General features: G+C 28.4%; 4 protein-coding genes across 8 annotated transcripts in view; 3 read left to right on the plus strand and 1 right to left on the minus strand.

Moving 5' to 3' along the window:
* Positions 1-1255: 1255 nt before the first annotated feature.
* LOC136085264 (uncharacterized) lies at positions 1256-1699 on the plus strand. The gene has a single exon (XM_065806555.1). The coding sequence runs from the start codon at positions 1256-1258 to the stop codon at positions 1697-1699; it is 444 nt and encodes a 147-aa protein (XP_065662627.1).
* A 566-nt stretch (positions 1700-2265) lies between these two features.
* LOC136085265 (tigger transposable element-derived protein 4-like) lies at positions 2266-3046 on the plus strand. Its single transcript, XM_065806556.1, has 2 exons — positions 2266-2570; positions 2698-3046. Exons 1-2 carry the CDS (start codon positions 2266-2268, stop codon positions 3044-3046), a joined length of 654 nt encoding a protein of 217 aa, XP_065662628.1.
* Positions 3047-3054: 8 nt separating this feature from the next.
* Positions 3055-3876, plus strand: LOC101235514 (tigger transposable element-derived protein 4-like). Its single transcript, XM_065806557.1, has one exon. It carries the CDS (start codon positions 3055-3057, stop codon positions 3874-3876), a length of 822 nt encoding a protein of 273 aa, XP_065662629.1.
* Positions 3877-9598: 5722 nt separating this feature from the next.
* LOC100198865 (uncharacterized) overlaps positions 9599-17057 on the minus strand; it is a 62789-nt gene continuing 55330 nt past the window's right edge. For all 5 annotated transcript variants that reach the window (XM_065804702.1, XM_065804703.1, XM_065804705.1 and 2 more), the window contains 10 exons: positions 16676-16696; positions 15393-15413; positions 13250-13360; positions 12764-12961; positions 11825-12310; positions 11568-11624; positions 11301-11443; positions 10961-11060; positions 10457-10648; positions 9599-10034 (listed from right to left, as the gene is read on the minus strand). In XM_065804702.1, the coding sequence (XP_065660774.1) occupies positions 9649-10034; positions 10457-10648; positions 10961-11060; positions 11301-11443; positions 11568-11624; positions 11825-12310; positions 12764-12961; positions 13250-13360; positions 15393-15413; positions 16676-16696 (1715 nt within the window). In that variant the 3' untranslated portion in view covers positions 9599-9648. The remainder of the gene's footprint in view (positions 10035-10456; positions 10649-10960; positions 11061-11300; positions 11444-11567; positions 11625-11824; positions 12311-12763; positions 12962-13249; positions 13361-15392; positions 15414-16675; positions 16697-17057) is intronic.

The following is a 17057-nucleotide window of genomic DNA, read 5'->3' on the forward strand; positions in this document are numbered from 1 at the left end:
TGAAAGCAAAATACCAAAGTATTTAATTAACAAAATATTGTTTTTAAAACCGCGGTAATAGATTGAGAAAAAACCGGTAACGGTAATTTTTGGGAATAAAAATTATCAGTAAAAACCGGTTTCTCATTACCGGTTTCCATTCCCTAATTGCTTGACATTCGTATCACTCCAGCTTTTGTATCTAAAGTGATTTCCTGCTTAGACTCTTCTACAGCTTGTGGCCTGGACAACATACCTGTTATTGTCTTGCAGAAGTGTTTTCCAGAGCTGTCGTCTATACTCTCAAAACTATTCAACAAGTGCTTTTCAGAGTCTTGTTTTCCAGCCTGCGGCATCTGTTATATCTATTTTTTTAAATTCTGGAGAGCGATCTGATTCGTCTAACTATTGTCCCATTAGTCTTCTTCCTATCATAAGCAAGGTTTTTAATTCTTTAATTAACAAACACTTAATTTCTTATCTTGAATCTAATAACTTACTTTCTGACCATCAATATGGATTTCGATCTTCTCGTTCTACAGCTGATTTGCTAACAGTAATAACCGTTAGGTTTTATCGCGCATTAGATAAAGGTGGAGAGGTTAAGACCATTGCTCTCAACATTACAAAAGCTTTTGATAAAGTTTGGCATGCTGGTCTTCTCCATAAACTTTCTTCTTATGGTGTATCTGGCAACCTCTTTAAGATTATTGAATCCTTCCTTTCCAATCGTAGTATAAAAGTTATCCTTGATGGACAGCACTCTTCTTCTTATTCTGTAACTTCAGGGGTTCCGCAAGGTTCTATCCTTGGCCCTATACTCTTTTTAATTTACATTAACGATCTTCCAGATATTCTCACATTTAAGGTGGCATTGTTTGCTGATGATACTACCATTTATTCTTGTCGTGATAAGAAACCAACACTCTCTGATAGCTTGATGGGGATACTTGAGCTTGAAAAGGATCTTACTTCTGCTACAGCATGAGGCTCACAGTGGCTGGTGAGCTTCAATACAGATAAAACTCAATTTTTTTCAGCTAATCGTTATTGCAATAATTTAGATCTTCCTATATTTATGAACGGTGATGTACTCGATGCGTTATCCACTCCTCATTTTCTAGGATTAACTCTTACTTCCGAACTTTCTTGGAAACCATATATCAAATCTGTTGCAAAATTAGCATCTGCTAAGGTTGCATCTCTTTATCGAGCTCGGCACTTTCTTACTTCGGATTCTATTCTCTAGCACTATAAATCTCAAATCCGGCCTTGCATGGAATACTGTTGCCATATCTGGGGCGGTTCTTCTAATGATACCCTTTCTCTTTTAGACAAGGTTCAAAAATGCACTGTAAACATAGTTGGACCTGCTCTTGCAGCCAACATTCGACCATTATCATATCGTTGTAATGTTGCTTCTCTTTCTCTTTTCTACAAATACTATAATGGGCATTGCTCTAAAGAGCTAGTGTCTCTTGTGCGATTTACTAAAGTTCATTCTCGTGTTATTCGTCATTCAATTAAGTTTCATCCTTTTTCTGTGGCTGTTCCTAAGTGTTTCAAAAACTCTTGTTCCTCTAGTTTTTTTCTTCGAGCATCAGTTCCTTGGAGTTTGCTTCCTTCATGTTGCTTTCCTGATTCATTTAATTTGCAATCCTTTAAGTCGTCTGTCAATCGTTATATTGCTCTACAACCTTCGTCTTTTTTCTTCCAGTAACTTCCGAGCCTTTTGTAGCCTTGTTGGAAGCGATGATGTTAAAAAAAAAAAAAAATTTGTTACTTTAGTAATAAGAATTTTTTTCTAATAAGAAAAAACTATATGTTATATTGTATATACAAAAACAGTGCTTGTTGACAAGATTTTACTGTCTTCTTCGTTTTTACGGATATATTTTTTCTTTCTTGCATATACAGTCGACTCTCGATATCTCGAATACTTGATATCTCGAACTTTTGAGTATCTCGAACTTTTTTAGCGGTCCCATGGACAAAACGTACTAGTTTAGGCTAAAATCCTCTCGATATCTCGAACCTTATTATCTCGAACTTTTTGGTATCTCGAACAATATTTTCGGTCCACAGGGCAATTTTCTCTCGTTATCTCGAACTTTTCAACATTTTTTTTTTCAAAAATGTTTTAATAAAATTTAATTTTTTTAAATTCCAATTTTCAAAAAAAAAAATTTTTTAATTCGATTTTTAAATTCGATTTTTTTTAAGAATCGAATTTCTGAAAAGTTTTCCTTTAATATATAATTTATTCTTTTTGTCAAACGCAGCAACATGCCGCTCGTTAAACGAAAAAAGTATGGAGTCCCAAAGAACACATTATCAACCTGGATTAAAAATAAAACCAAGTTATTAACCTCACTGGAAAAAAATGGCACAAAATCTAAACGGAAGAAACTTCGTAGTGGTAATTTCAAAAATGTAGACAAGGCCATATACACGTGGTTCGTTGCAAAAAGAAGTCAACAAGTACCAATTGATGGTACCATACTAAAAGAAAAGGCACTAAAATTCGCAGAAGCATTAGGAGAGTTGGATTTTAAAGCATCTGATTGTTGGTTTCATAATTGGAAAGAAAGGTCAGTTAAATTTTGTCAAATCTTGTTCAATTTTAATATAAACAAATAACATGTATCTGTTTATATTTAATTTATTTTGTTTTTTAAACGTGTAATTAAAATTCAATTATTCTGTTCCTATTTTTAGGAACTGCATCAGCTTTAAAATAATCTCAGGCGAAAGTGCCGCCGTGACGAATAATATGACTGCTTCGTGGAATGAAACTACACTTCCAACATTGCTTTTGAATTACAAGCTTGAAAACATTTTCAATGCCGATGAGTTTGGACTATTTTACCAGTGCCTACCAAACAAAACATACCATTTATCACGAGAAAAATGTTTTGGGGGAAAAAATAGTAAAGTCAGACTAACAGGCATAGCAGCAGGGAGTGCAACGGGAGAAAAACTAACTATGTTTGTTATTGGAAAATCTAAAAACCCACGGTGTTTTAAGCACATTAAACAACTTCCTTGCACATATAAAATCAGCTAAAAAGTTGGATGACCGGAGACCTTTTTACAGAATGGGTAATGAAACTTGACTCATTTTTTCGTGCTCAAGACAGGAAAGTAGCACTCCTGGTGGATAACTGTTCTGCCCACCCACACATTGAAGGGCTAAGCAACATCAACCTAATATTTTTCCCCCCTAACACCACATCTGTCCTTCAGCCCATGGATCAAGGCGTAATACGAAGTCTTAAAGCTCATTATCGTCACAAAATTGTGCGTTTGTGTATCAAGGCTGTCGATAATAACGAACCCATGCCAAAAATTTCTATACTTCAAGCAATGAAAGATCTTGTTTCTTCGTGGAATGCTGTGTCGAAGGAGACTGTCATCAACTGCTTTAAAAAAGCTGGTATCAGCAAAACAAACAAGAGTATTGAAGAAGCTGATGATGATCATTCTTTTAAATTTTTGACAGAAGAACTTAACCGTTTGCGAGAGTCAGATCCTCGTGCCGTCCAAGAAGATCTCTCAGCGGAATCTTACATTGGTTTAGATTGCAATGTAGTAACCACCGGTTCACTTGCTACTGATGCTGAAATCATTGCTCAGATTTTAGACCCTATTTTTGAAAACGACGATAATGAAGTTGAAGATAGCGTTGACGAAGCTATTGACGTCGAAGCCCCGCCACGCCCATCTGATATTCAATTAGAAATTGCTTTTGAAACAATTCAAAATGCTTCGCCATACAGCTCAAAATACGGAAATGAAATACAATCCCTAGCACTAAAACTTGAGGATTTAATGAAGATGGAAAAGATGGATAATTTAAAGCAATATCAGATAACAGATTTTTTCCAAAAGTTGTAGTTTTTGTTGTTAATGATTTTTGTCAAAAAAAAAAACTTGTTTTAATAAAAATCGGGCAATTTTATTTATTTTCAACCCTTTTCTTGATATCTCGAACTCTCGATATCTCGAACTTTTATTTTCCGGTCCCCTTAGTGTTAGAGATATCGAGAGTCGACTGTATGTATGTTGATTATTTTTGTTAAACAGCAAAATAAATGAAACACACACACACACAAAAAAAACTGGCTTTTTTGTTCCTGCAATTTTTTGCAAATCCTCATTATTTGTATAAGTATAAACAGATAAATGCTTCATGTCTGAAAGTTAGTTCTCACACACCAAAAAATCCTGGACCGTCACTGCGCAGTTTGTAAATAAAAAAATAAAACACGTTTTTTTAGTAAACAATTTTTGAAAAGTAAACATTTTTTATAACTATAGTTATAAGCAGTTTCCAAGTGGCACGTAAAGATTTTTAAACTTCTTAAGTTATATGGAACAAGTCTGTACAAAAATTAGAAGTCCACTCAAAGTGTTTAGTTTTACTTTTTTTTTACATGTAGCGACCAGACTATACTATTTGTTGCTATAATTTGTATTATCTGATTTTAACGTTTAGCGCTACGAATTTTATCAGCGTTCTCACGTAAATTCCTTCGTGTGGATATGGTTCTTTGTGTTACAAACGTTAATAATGTATAGAAAGAACTATACAAATCGTTATTTATGTCCGAAGAGAATTATTTGTTTAGCTACCGTTAAAAAAGGGATACAAAATCTTTAAATTGTATTTTAACGAATAGTGAAAATATTATTGAACTTTAAACTGAATTTTAACAATTAGTGGAACGAATAGTAAATAGTATATTTACTGAACGAAGTATTAGGAGGACCTAATACTATTTGTTTAATGAATAGTACTATTTGTTTAACAAATAATACTATTGTTTATTGAATAGTACTATTAATTTAACAAATAGTACTATTGTTTATTAAATTTTAATACTAATACTACATACTAATCGGTAACATCTCCATAAAAGTTGCTAAAATTATTGGAGTCATATATAAAGCTAGACATATGTTAAACAAACAACAATTAAAATTATACTATATTGTTCGTATTGACATTTTAATTATGCAAATATTTTATGGGGTAATATTATATGCAAATATTATAAGCGCGCAAAACTAAACTTAAATCTCTTGATTAGCATCACACACAGCTCACTTAATAATGTAAATCGTTTTTAAATTCAAAACCACTTCTGAGAAAAACGAAAGCTTTAATACGAACTAAAAGTTATAAAAGCGCATCCAGTGCTACGTCATTGGTCTCTCAGTCGTTTTCAGGCAGAAGATAAATTTTATAGCAAATTCTATAAATTTAAATATTTTTACAGATCTATATTCAATTAAATTATTGTATAATGTTTATAAAGTTAATAGATACTATCTTCAAGATATTATCTTCGTCTTGATGAGAAGTCTGAAACTGTCTTACGCAAGTTCTCTTCATGGTCTTCATGACTTACATCTCTTTTATATCTTGTTCAAGTTGGTTTAAACTTGGCGTGAATTTCTTTACCAGTTTGTTTTGCAAATCTGTCTTGACCACATTAATTTTCTTCACAAAAAGAAACAATGTGGGCTAAAATGATGCTGACCTACCGTGGTATGGGTAAGGTGTAGTTATAACTTTTTGAAAACTTTATTATATAATTATATGAGTCTTTCAATCTAGCAATTTTTGATATTGGGATTAAGGAAATCACAGAAGCAGTCATCATATCACACTTTTTGAAACATTTAATAGATATTAGCTTTGAACATAATATATAATTTTCGACATAATAGATATTAGTTTTTAACAATCCTTCATCATAGCCATGAGAATTTTTCAGATAGCCATTAATTAAAGTTTGGAGAATAAAAACTAGGTAAGAAATTCAGGCCAAGTTTAACTAACATTTAATAGATATTAGCTTTGAACATAATATATAATTTTCAACATAATAGATATTAGTTTTTAACAATCCTTCATCATAGCCATGAGAATTTTTCAGATTAAGCCATGAGAATTTTTCAGCCATTAATTAAAGTTTGGAGAATAAAAACTAGGTCTCTGAGAACATTTATAAAAACCCAAAAATATATCTAGTGATGATGGAGGAATTTTGTTCATCAGTCTAACTTTTGGATCTTCATCAAGATGAATAAGCCTTTTTCGTCTAAATTTTTTATACAGCAGTGCTGTTTCTTTTTTTTTCTCCCGTCGCTTGAAATTCAGAAAGATGAAGATCAAGGCTTCCGAATATTCTTAAAGTTCCTGCATTTACAGTCTACCGCATTACACTCTATCCAATGGCCTTGTTAAGAGTAGAAATCAGTTTTCTAGTTCCTTTGTTTGAAATATCAAGATTTATTTGAAGTTGCTTGATTGTTTCAAAAGAGGTTTGCTGAATTTTATTTCGTCTCCTTTGTTCTCAGGACGACCAACTCTTATCATCACAGGTTATCCACAGATGGCTAAATAAAATCGATTGCCTGAATTTACTTGTTCTGTATATATTTTTTACTTGATTAAGGAAAAAGTCACCTGTTCTGCACTGTGCTTACCTTGTTCCAATGCCAATGATTTTACTGCAGTTGATTTGCAGCAGTTGTGCTCTAAGCCACGACCTAAATAAATATTGTTGATGATAATTTGAGTATAGTAATATCATGTTATATTTTAAAACTCTCTGTTTGTATTACCTGTTATTGATAGACACTTAGAGCAGATCTTTAATATGATTTCTTGAGAGGAAGAAGAGATCTGATCAATCGCAATTTTAATAATGTCAGACTTGCATTTCTTCAGAATCCAATAAATCTAAATAATAATTATTCAGAATTTTTATTTACATCTTTATATTTCAGCAGATGTTTTAAAATTATATTCAAACAGATGTAGTTAACTTAAACCTATCCTTTTCTATCTTCTGTGTCCATCTTGTCGGTAGTTTTGGTGGAGCAAACTCCAAACATTTGAATGTTTATACTAATGTCAAATAATGAGGCTGCGCAAAAAATTGCGATAATTTGAGGCTGGAAACAAAAAAGCCCTTTGACTTCATTATCTTAAATTATCCAAGAAGATCTATTAGAGCACTGCTGAGAAGGTGCAGAGTACTGAGAAGCATTTAACCAGGAAGTTCATGCCTCTTACCTTACCAATGTTGCCTATTGGCCAGAGCCTGCGTCGAACCACGAACCTCTTGTTTCTGAACCAGAATTCTAAACACTGGCTGCTTAATTCCAAATAATAGTTACGTTTTCCTAAAATTTCCGTTAATAGGATTCATCCGTAATTAACTATTTTTACGGTATATTATTGTTGTATTATATACATTTGAGAAAAAAAAATTATTTCTTCGCACCACGCATAAATTTTAATATATTTAAAAAATTTTTTTTTTCTTATTATCACAATGTATTTATAATGAAAATTTACTTGCGAGTTAAGCCTATTGCATAACTTTGTTACAGTTCCTGACTTTTTGGTATTAAAAACTCCGAGTTTGTTAAAAGACAAAGCAAAAAGGTTGGAGCAATTTAAAAAAAATTTTGAAATTAGATTTGTCTGAGTTGCGAATCGTTCTTTACTTTCTTATTTTATTTATTAAGATAAGTTTTTAGTAAGGATTTTCATTATAATTAGGAGCCGTTTAAATTGTTGGGTCCAAAATAGGTTATAAGTCCAAAATAGGAACCTTTTTTTTCGTGATCAAGAACTAAATCTAAAAAATTTTTTTTACTTTCCTTTAATAACTAATTGAATACCATTCGTGTCTGAGGAATATTTATTTTTAATTTTTTTTTCTTTGAAAATCGTTCCATCCTAATAGCGAGATTGTTACTTAGTACCCTCAATAAGTTTGAATAGAAGTACCCTCAATAAATTTGTTATTATTACTAAGTTTTAGCAAGTATTACTAGGTTTTAGCAAGTAATATTTGGCGGATATTTAGTAAAAATTTACAGCTTAGAAAACACAAGCACTGAGCGTTTTGAAGCTTTTTTATTTAAATTGTTCAAACTTTTTTTTGAATAAAATGTGTATAATAAATAAAGCCTCTTAAAGTTACAATTCAACTTAATTTTAAGGAGCTTGATAGGTTGCTTATTTTTTTCCACCTTATTGATCATAATGATTCTATTTTAGTAAAAGTCTTTTTCATTTGTGTCCACTTCATCTGTCAAACAACAAATTTCTTTAACTATTACTTAAAAATCTTCGATCTTGCGCCCTTATGGAAGGTTGGGAAGATTTGCGCCATTAGAAATAATTTTCACATTAGTATCTTTTATCACTGAAGAACCTTCTTAGAATAGTAAGAAGAAGCTAGATCGGCTAAAATTAAACATCGGCGTTTATGCTTTTTTTATAAATGGCTAAAGTCTACTTTGGATTAGAGATCGACAATAAAGATCTTCTTAGTGACAAGATAAGAGGAATTGACACCAAAGCTACAAATTTGTTAATATTAAAATTGTTGACTAGGATGTTGCGGAAAATTCGCAGTCCAATATGTTTGGATGTCTTCAATTATGCGCATATTTTATCCACCATTATTTTTACCAGCTTCTTCTAGGTTCATTTTTCTCACAAAATGCTTTAACTCAAGTTTTTTGTCATTGTTCATGATGTTACACCTAAATCAACTGACCATTTACAATTGTTTGCATGAAAACTGAACACGACCTTGTGTCCTATGGCCTCAGTATTTATGCGGAAGTCTATGGCAATTGTGTTGAAACAATGTCCTAAGAAAAGTTATTATGGAATAGAAAAAAGGGATACTTTTTCCAATTCCATAAGAACTCCCCCTCTGGTACTTATCCCAGTCACATTGTACATTAAGCTAGTCATGGTCATGAATAGCTAGAAGTTTAGGTATTCATGACCATGACTATAACTGTCTCACATTATACATACCAGTTACATTATACATTAATAGCTTAGGTATTCATGACCATGACTATAACTGTCTCACCTTATACATCCCAGTTACATTATACATTAATAGCTTAGGTATTCATGATCATGACTATATTCTCCTAATATTCACTACATTTTATTATATTACATGTGTCGACATCTGTCCTTTTTTGCTTTTATCTCACTTCTTTGAGACATTTACAAAAAGTAATTAATCTCAAAACGCAAATATTATATTATTTTAAAGAAACAAAAACATTTAAAAAAGCAACATATTTAAATTAACAACTTTATACAAATGAAAAAAAAATTCTGTATAAACAAATAATTGCACAATATTACATCGAAGCGTCGCCTTAAAGGGACAATTAGAAATTCACGAAATTCGCATATTACGCGACTTGCATTATATATATATATATATATATATATATATATATATATATATATATATATATATATATATATATATATATATATATATATATATATATATATATATATGTACTATATAAATATATATATATATATGTACTACATAAATATATATATATATATATATGTACTATATAAATATATATATATATATGTACTACATAAATATATATATATATATATATATATATATATATATATATGTACTATATAAATATATATATATATGTACTACATAAATATATATATATATATGTACTATATAAATATATACTATATATAAACACTACTTTGTTTAGTTTAGGCAAAGTTAAAAAAAACTTGAACAACTTTAGATTAATGATAAATTCAATAATTCCACTTCTTTTTACTTAAAAAAGTTGATCAAATTCTTCATCATCGCCATCCTTCTCGTTAGCCATCTCATGCTCAATTTCTTGAACATCTCGATGCATTCTCGACAACTGTTCTTCACCTTTGAAGATTTTACGTCGTGGACGGCTGTCTTCGAAGTCTGGTTCAGCGTTCCTTTTAAAATGTTCTTTTAAAATATCAGGAATTTTGTTGTCATTAAAAGTGTCTTCAACATTATCAAATTCTGCAGCGCGGCGTATAATTTCTTTTTTTGTTTCAATTAAAGATCGCTGCGAGAGAGGAAGTTTAGGTAACAAACTTGCAGCAAGATTCGCTTGTCGAGAAGCTTCAGGATGACTCTTTGCAAACTCACTTATCTTGTTTTCAATCGAGGTAGTAAGCACTAAAAAAAATTATTTTAATATTAAAACTTTAATTTTAATAAGCAATTGACTACTGAAAAAGTTATCTAACAAAAAAAAATTATTTTTTAATTAATCACCTTGAAACTTTTTTTCTCTAAATTATCTATAAATAATCATCTTGAAAGTTTTTCTTTCTAAATTATCGTTTACCTTACAGTCTTTGTCTCTAAATTATCGTTTACCTTACGTTCTTTCTTTCTAAATTATCGAAATTTTTCTCTCTAAATTATTGTTCACCTTACAGTCTTTCTTTCTAAAATAGTTTACATTGAAGCCTTTCTTTCTAAACTATAGTTTACCTTAAAATCTTTCTCTCAAAATTTGTGTTAACCATAAAGCTTTTCACTCTAATTTATCGTTTACTTTAGCTTGAAGCCTTTCTCTCTAAATTATAACTTACCGCGAAGTCTTTCTCTAGCTGTCTTCTGAATTTGTTCTCTAACTTTTTTTGTGGTCTGGTCTTTTTGAAATTTAGGTACATGCAGTTCTTTTAAAATGTCATGCCTCAATGAACGAACACTTGATTCAAATGCTTTTATCGTCTTTTGCTGTTTATAAAGTTCAACTACTAAATTCAACAAGCTATCCACACCTAAAATAAAAAAATTAAATAAAATTAAACTAAAAAATTAAATTTTCATCAATAGATGTTTATTATATAAATATTTCTGTTTAATTATTCACATTGATCAAAACATCACTTTCATGGAAACCTACACAAACATCAACGCCATGCAAACTCGCTATTAGCATTCACTCTCAAACATTCGCACCAAACATTTCCTTCAATGGTTTAATATCTCTGAATTCATAAGGTCTGCAAAACGTCTGATATTTATAAATAATTTTATTAAGTTAAATCAAAAAAATTTTTTTACGTAGTACCCAAAACTATTAGGAATACCTTTTTCCACATCACTCTTGAGATTTGCATCCACAGTGGTATCTTCCAATGTACTATTCATTACAGTGCTAGCATTTGTTTTATCACTTCCCAAATCACGCTATAATAAGAAAAACTTAATAATAAGAAAGTTCTATTTCTATATAAACCTGTTAACCTTTCTTAAATTTATCTACTCCTGATTCTATTAGAAGGTATTAAATAATCTATTCAATTTATAAACTTAGAAATCATTTCAAAAATTTCAAAAATTTGAGCAGTTAAGTAGTAAGTTATTCTTAAACTTATAAACATTTTCGTACAAAACATTTTCGTATACAAAAAGGTATAAAATACATACCTTAACAAACAGCCCTTCCATATCACTTTCGATATCTCTTCTTGAAACATGGACCTCAGAATCATCTGATTCGCTTCCAGATTCATTGTTAGATATGTTTTCATCTTCATCAACTTCTTCACCAGATCCTGATACATCATAGTCTGCATTTCAAACAGAAATTTAAATGAAAACTTGAATTAAGAAAAATAAAATAAATTTTAAATGAAAACTTGAATTTAGAAAATAAAAAATTATCAAAAAAAATCTCAGCAAAAAAATAAACACCATCTGATGGTTCATCATCTTCTTCATCTTCATCACCATTTTCGTCGGCTTTAATCACTATTTGAGTTTACAAACATTTTTTTATACAAAAATAAATGATAGAACAAAGTAAATAAAAAGTAAAAGTAAATAAAAAGAAAAAGGAAAAAAACAAAAAACATAAAAAAAAGCAAATAAGGAAAAAGAGAAAAAAGGAAAAAAATTCAAATAAAATGATGGATAAACAAAATCATAATAATAATAATAAAATTACTTACACTGTTCGTTGTTAGTTTTTTCCATTGGAATGTCAACTCTTTTTTCAGGTAATTCTGAAAATTTTTCTTTTTCAGTAAATACTGGCGACGCTTTTTCTAATTTAATATCATGGTTGGCATATAATTGATTTTCTTCATCTAAAGATCTTCTTTTTCTTTTCTTTGAAAAGTTATCATCATTTATCACTAATGAATGCTTTTTTGTATTTTCAGCTGAGACAGCTCTTTTTGCTGGAAGTTTATCATTCTCTAAAGAAACCATTTGTTTTGACTCAGGATGGTCCTCAGTAGATACTGTACGCTTTGTAACTGTATCCAGATCATCTGTCACAGGTAGCAATAGAGAAGCTTTATCTTCATACGTTTTATCTTTTTTATCTAATGATTTTTGGGGTTTATTTTCATCATCATTTCTTTCAACAAATTCACCATCTGAGTTTTCACCAATAGTCATTCGTTTGTACTCAAATCTTTTTTGTTCATTTGCTAAAAATTAACTTATTAAGTTTAAAAATAACATTTAATACATTATAATAAATATATTTTTATATAACAATAAATTTTTCGCTTTTTTTATTGTTTATATTAAATTGTAACTTTTTAAAAAACATTTTTTATTAAAATAAAATACAACTTAAATATTTACAAAACTGAAAAAATTTTTAAATGAGAAGGTATATTAAAAAGAAGATCAGAGGAATAAAGAGAGAAAAAAAGTAAACCAATTAAATAAACAAGAAGCAGTTAGGGCTATAGACTTATAGATTGCTGTAAGTTTTACACTGGAATAATGTAGTTGTTTTACAAATAATGTGTTGCTTCAGATATAATTATCTTCCTTGAATTAATAGACAATAATTTATGTATTCAACCAGAAAAATAATAAAGAAAAATGACAAATAATAAAAAAAACTTAACAATAATTAAAAATGAACTCACGGTCGTAATCTTCTTCTTCTTCATCAACGCTTCTAACTTGACGCCGGTACAAATCAACATTTTGCATATATGCAACAAGTAAATCTCTGCCATTATTTGGATCATAGGACTCACTATCTTCATCAATAGCACGCTTCTCACGTTCTGAATCTCGTTTCTCAATACCAAAATTAGTTTTATGAATAATTTGACGCACAGCTGTATTTAAAATTAGTAACAATTAAAATATTTATTTTTTCAATTTTTAAAAACTTAAGTAAATCTTATTTTGTATTTTGATATTGAATTTAAAAAAAATTTATATTTAAAAAAAATATACTGTTTATTTTTATAAATTTTTTTCAATAAAGTTTGCCTCAAATCAACTTCAAAAAAATTTTAAGCCTTTTTTTAAAAAAAGCCTAAATTACATTCAAGACTTCAAATTACAATCTTTTAATAGAAATATAATTATAATTTACTTTTTAATAAAAAAGTAAAAAAAACCTGAAAGTGAAGCTTCAGCTAACATTTTTTCTTGCAAAATTTCATCATCTTCAGAATCTTCTCGTTTCACCTTGTCACCTTTTTTAGCAACCTTTGTTTTTTTTGAGATACCTAATATAATAATAATAAATAATATACCAGATGTGTATATATAAATATATATATATATATATATATACATATATATATATATATATATATATATATATATATATATATATATATATATACATATATATATATATATACATACATATATATATATATATATATATATATATATATATATATATATATATATATATATATATATATATATATATATATATATATATATATATATATATATATATATATACATACACTGAGGCATATTCGTTTAGACACATTAATTTTTTTCTCTTTGTCTTCATTTTTTTCTATGAATTGTCAATTGATATGCATGCAAGTTATTATCAAAATAATTGTTGTGTTGTGGGCTAATAAAAATCACAAAAAAAAATTTTTTATGTGTCTTTATTAACATGAGAGTATGTTTGATATACAAAAGTACATTTTTTAATTGGAATATATGTATAGACGCAGTCATATTTTTGACATTAAAAGATGGAAATTAGTAATGCGTATGTCCTGCATTACACTGGATCACCTCAAAAATTCTGTCTTTGATGACTTCACTAGTCGTTGAAGTGTAGTTTGATCCAACTCGGACCATGCTTCATGGATTTTACACTTTAACTCAGTAGCAGTTTTAAATTGGTGTCCGGCTGCTTTAGCGTCATAAACTTTTCTTGATAGCATTCCCCACACGTTCTCGATTGGATTTAAGTCCGGGCTACAAGCTGGCCAATCGAGAACCGGGATGTTGTGGTTTTTAAACCATTTTATAGAATGCCTAGATGTGTGAATTGCAGCATTATCTTGCTGAAATATGGCATTATCGTCCATGTTTTCATCCATATAAGTTATGAGAACATCATCCAACATTTCTGTATACTTTATCGAGTTCATTTTAGGTAAACCACAACACAGAGTCAATTTTCTTGAATAAGAAAATCCACCCCAAACCATTAAACTTCCTCCTCCATAATTTCGATTTGTTTGTGGGTCATTTATTCCTCTTAGATCATGCCAATAACAACTGTAAGAGTCCGGTCCATCTAAATTGAACTTTTTTTCATCTGAAAATAATACGTTTTGCCACTCATGAGTCCAATGCATATGGTTTTTAGCAAACTGTAATCTAGCAATTTTATGGTGTTTTTTTAACATTGGTTTTTGGTGTGGTTTCTTCCACTTTACATTTGGTGTTGTACGTAGAATATGTGCAACATATTTATTGGTGACAGGCAATAATAATTTATCCTTTATTTGTGTTGCATTCAATTTATTTTTGGTTGCTTCGAAGCGAATTCGATTAATTTGCCGATTTGTTAATACTTTGTTGCCGTTTGTTGCTTTTTTTACACCGTAATTGTCAACTTTTGCAATGTAGTTTCCTACAACATGGTCAGATCTTCCAATTTTTCTTGCTATTTCTCGTATAGAAAGTGCTGGTGAGATTTCTGAGCTACGATATAAATTAATTTGTATTTTTTCAGCATCTGTCATATACTTTCCTTTAGGCATTTTGTAAAATGCAATAAGAATGATACTGGCAGAGCAAAAGATCAAATTACACTAAAATTTATCAATTTATTTGTGTAAAAGTGATTAAAAATCAATAATTACCGTTATTAACCTGATTGCGTCTATAGATATATTCCAATTAAAAAATGTGCTTTTGTATATCAAACATACTCTCATGTTAATAAAGACACATAGAAAAAAAAATTTTGTGGTTTTTATTAGCCCACAACACAACAATTATTTTGATAATAACTTGCATGCATATCAGTTGACAATACATAGAAAAAATTAAGATAAAGAGAAAAAAATTGATGCGTCTAAACGAATATGCCTCAGTGTATATATATATATATATATATATATATATATATATATATATATATATATATATATATATATATATATATATATATATACATATATAGTAATAATAATAATAATATATAAAATACCAAAAAACAAAAAAAAACTACAGAACATGTCAATTTAATAAAAAATTAAAACAATAAAATACCGGGTAGCAGTTTTTTTGCAGCTAAAAAACAAAATAACAGTTAAATATTTTTTTTATAATTAACAAAAATAAGTTATAAGAAAATCGAAGTTTTAGATTAAATATATATAAATAAAGATATATATATATATATATATATATATATATATATATATATATATATATATATATATATATATATATATATATATGTATATAGATACATGTAGCTAACAATTCATACTTAAGGACCCAATTTCCTAACATGTTTTTTGCATTTAATTTTTCAGAAAAAGAAGAAAAAAACAAAGAATAATGAAAAAAAAGATTGCTGCGCTATGCCAAACACTTAGTTGATATAGCAACACTCCTTTGCAGCTATATGATAGCCTTTGCAGTCTATAAGATAGCTGATGTAAGTACTGAAGCTACCTCTTTTAGTATGAAATCATCAGTGTGCGCCTCATGCTGCATTTATATCTGTACATATATATGTACATATATATATATATATATATATATATATATATATATATATATATATATATATATATATATATATATATATATATATATATATATATATATATATATATATATATATATATATATATATATATATATATCCCAGGAAAAAAAGTTTTATAGAATTTCTATAAACTTTTGAAACATATGGCCTATAGAAATTCTATAGAATTTTTATAGAATATCTATTGATTTCTATAAAAATTGCTATAAAACTTTTTTTTATATAGAACAAAAAAGTAGAAAAAAAGTTCTACAGAAATTTCTATAGAAATTAGAAGAGATTCTATAAAATTTCTATAGAATTCTATAGAATTTCTATAGTTCATATGTTTCAAAAGTTTATAGAAATTCTGTAGAACCTTTTTTTCGTGGGTGTGTGTGTGTATATATATATATATATATATATATATATATATATATATATATATATATATATATATATATATATATATATATATATATATATATATATATATATATATATAAGTAAAAAATTACTTGACAAAATTTTTTTTCATTTTACACTGTGTTTCATCAACAAAGATTTATCAGAAAATCTTTTTTTGATGAATCTTTGTTGATGAAACACAGTGATTTTTCTGATGAATCTTTGTTGATAAAACACAGTGTAAAATGAAAAAAATTTTTGTTAAGTGATTTTCTACTAATATATAATTGCTCTGTTCTTTTAAGAACATTGAGCACTTTATTGTGTAGAATATATTTTAAAGTTGTATGTATGTATGTGTGTGTGTTTGTATAAGCCAACATCTTACCTTTCAGTGCAGCTTGTGCAGCTAAAATAAAAAAAAATTTAAAAGCTTTATTTATACCCACCAACATGATCATCTTAAGTTTCAATCAATATCACTAATTCTATTGCATACTAATGCAAATAAAAAGAATAAACAATCCAAATAAAAACAATAATAATGCAAATAAAAAATTAAGAAATAAAAAAAAAAGTTTCTAAATAAAAATTCTTGCAATAAAAAACAGGATATGATCAGGATTCAAAAAACTAAAACTTCTAATTTCATTATAAAAAAATCTATTGATATTGTTCATCCTGATAATTCAGGATCAATTAACCAAAATTGATCAATCTTTAAGAATCTACTTGAAAATTAAAAGTCGCAGTTAATGTAAAGATATAAA

The sequence above is a fragment of the Hydra vulgaris genome, chromosome 09 (genome assembly GCF_038396675.1).
Source record: "Hydra vulgaris chromosome 09, alternate assembly HydraT2T_AEP".
NCBI lineage: Eukaryota > Metazoa > Cnidaria > Hydrozoa > Anthoathecata > Hydridae > Hydra > Hydra vulgaris.

What these genes read in the sequence shown, in the direction of transcription:
- LOC101235514 (XM_065806557.1), top strand. Translation starts at nt 3,055, where the DNA reads ATGACCGGAGACCTTTTTACAGAATGGGTAATGAAACTTGACTCATTT.
- LOC136085264 (XM_065806555.1), top strand. Translation starts at nt 1,256, where the DNA reads ATGGAATACTGTTGCCATATCTGGGGCGGTTCTTCTAATGATACCCTT.
- LOC136085265 (XM_065806556.1), top strand. Translation starts at nt 2,266, where the DNA reads ATGCCGCTCGTTAAACGAAAAAAGTATGGAGTCCCAAAGAACACATTA. An exon ending in TTTCATAATTGGAAAGAAAG is followed by an intron (nt 2,571 to 2,697) that starts GTCAGTTAAATT and finishes TCCTATTTTTAG; the next exon opens with GAACTGCATCAGCTTTAAAA.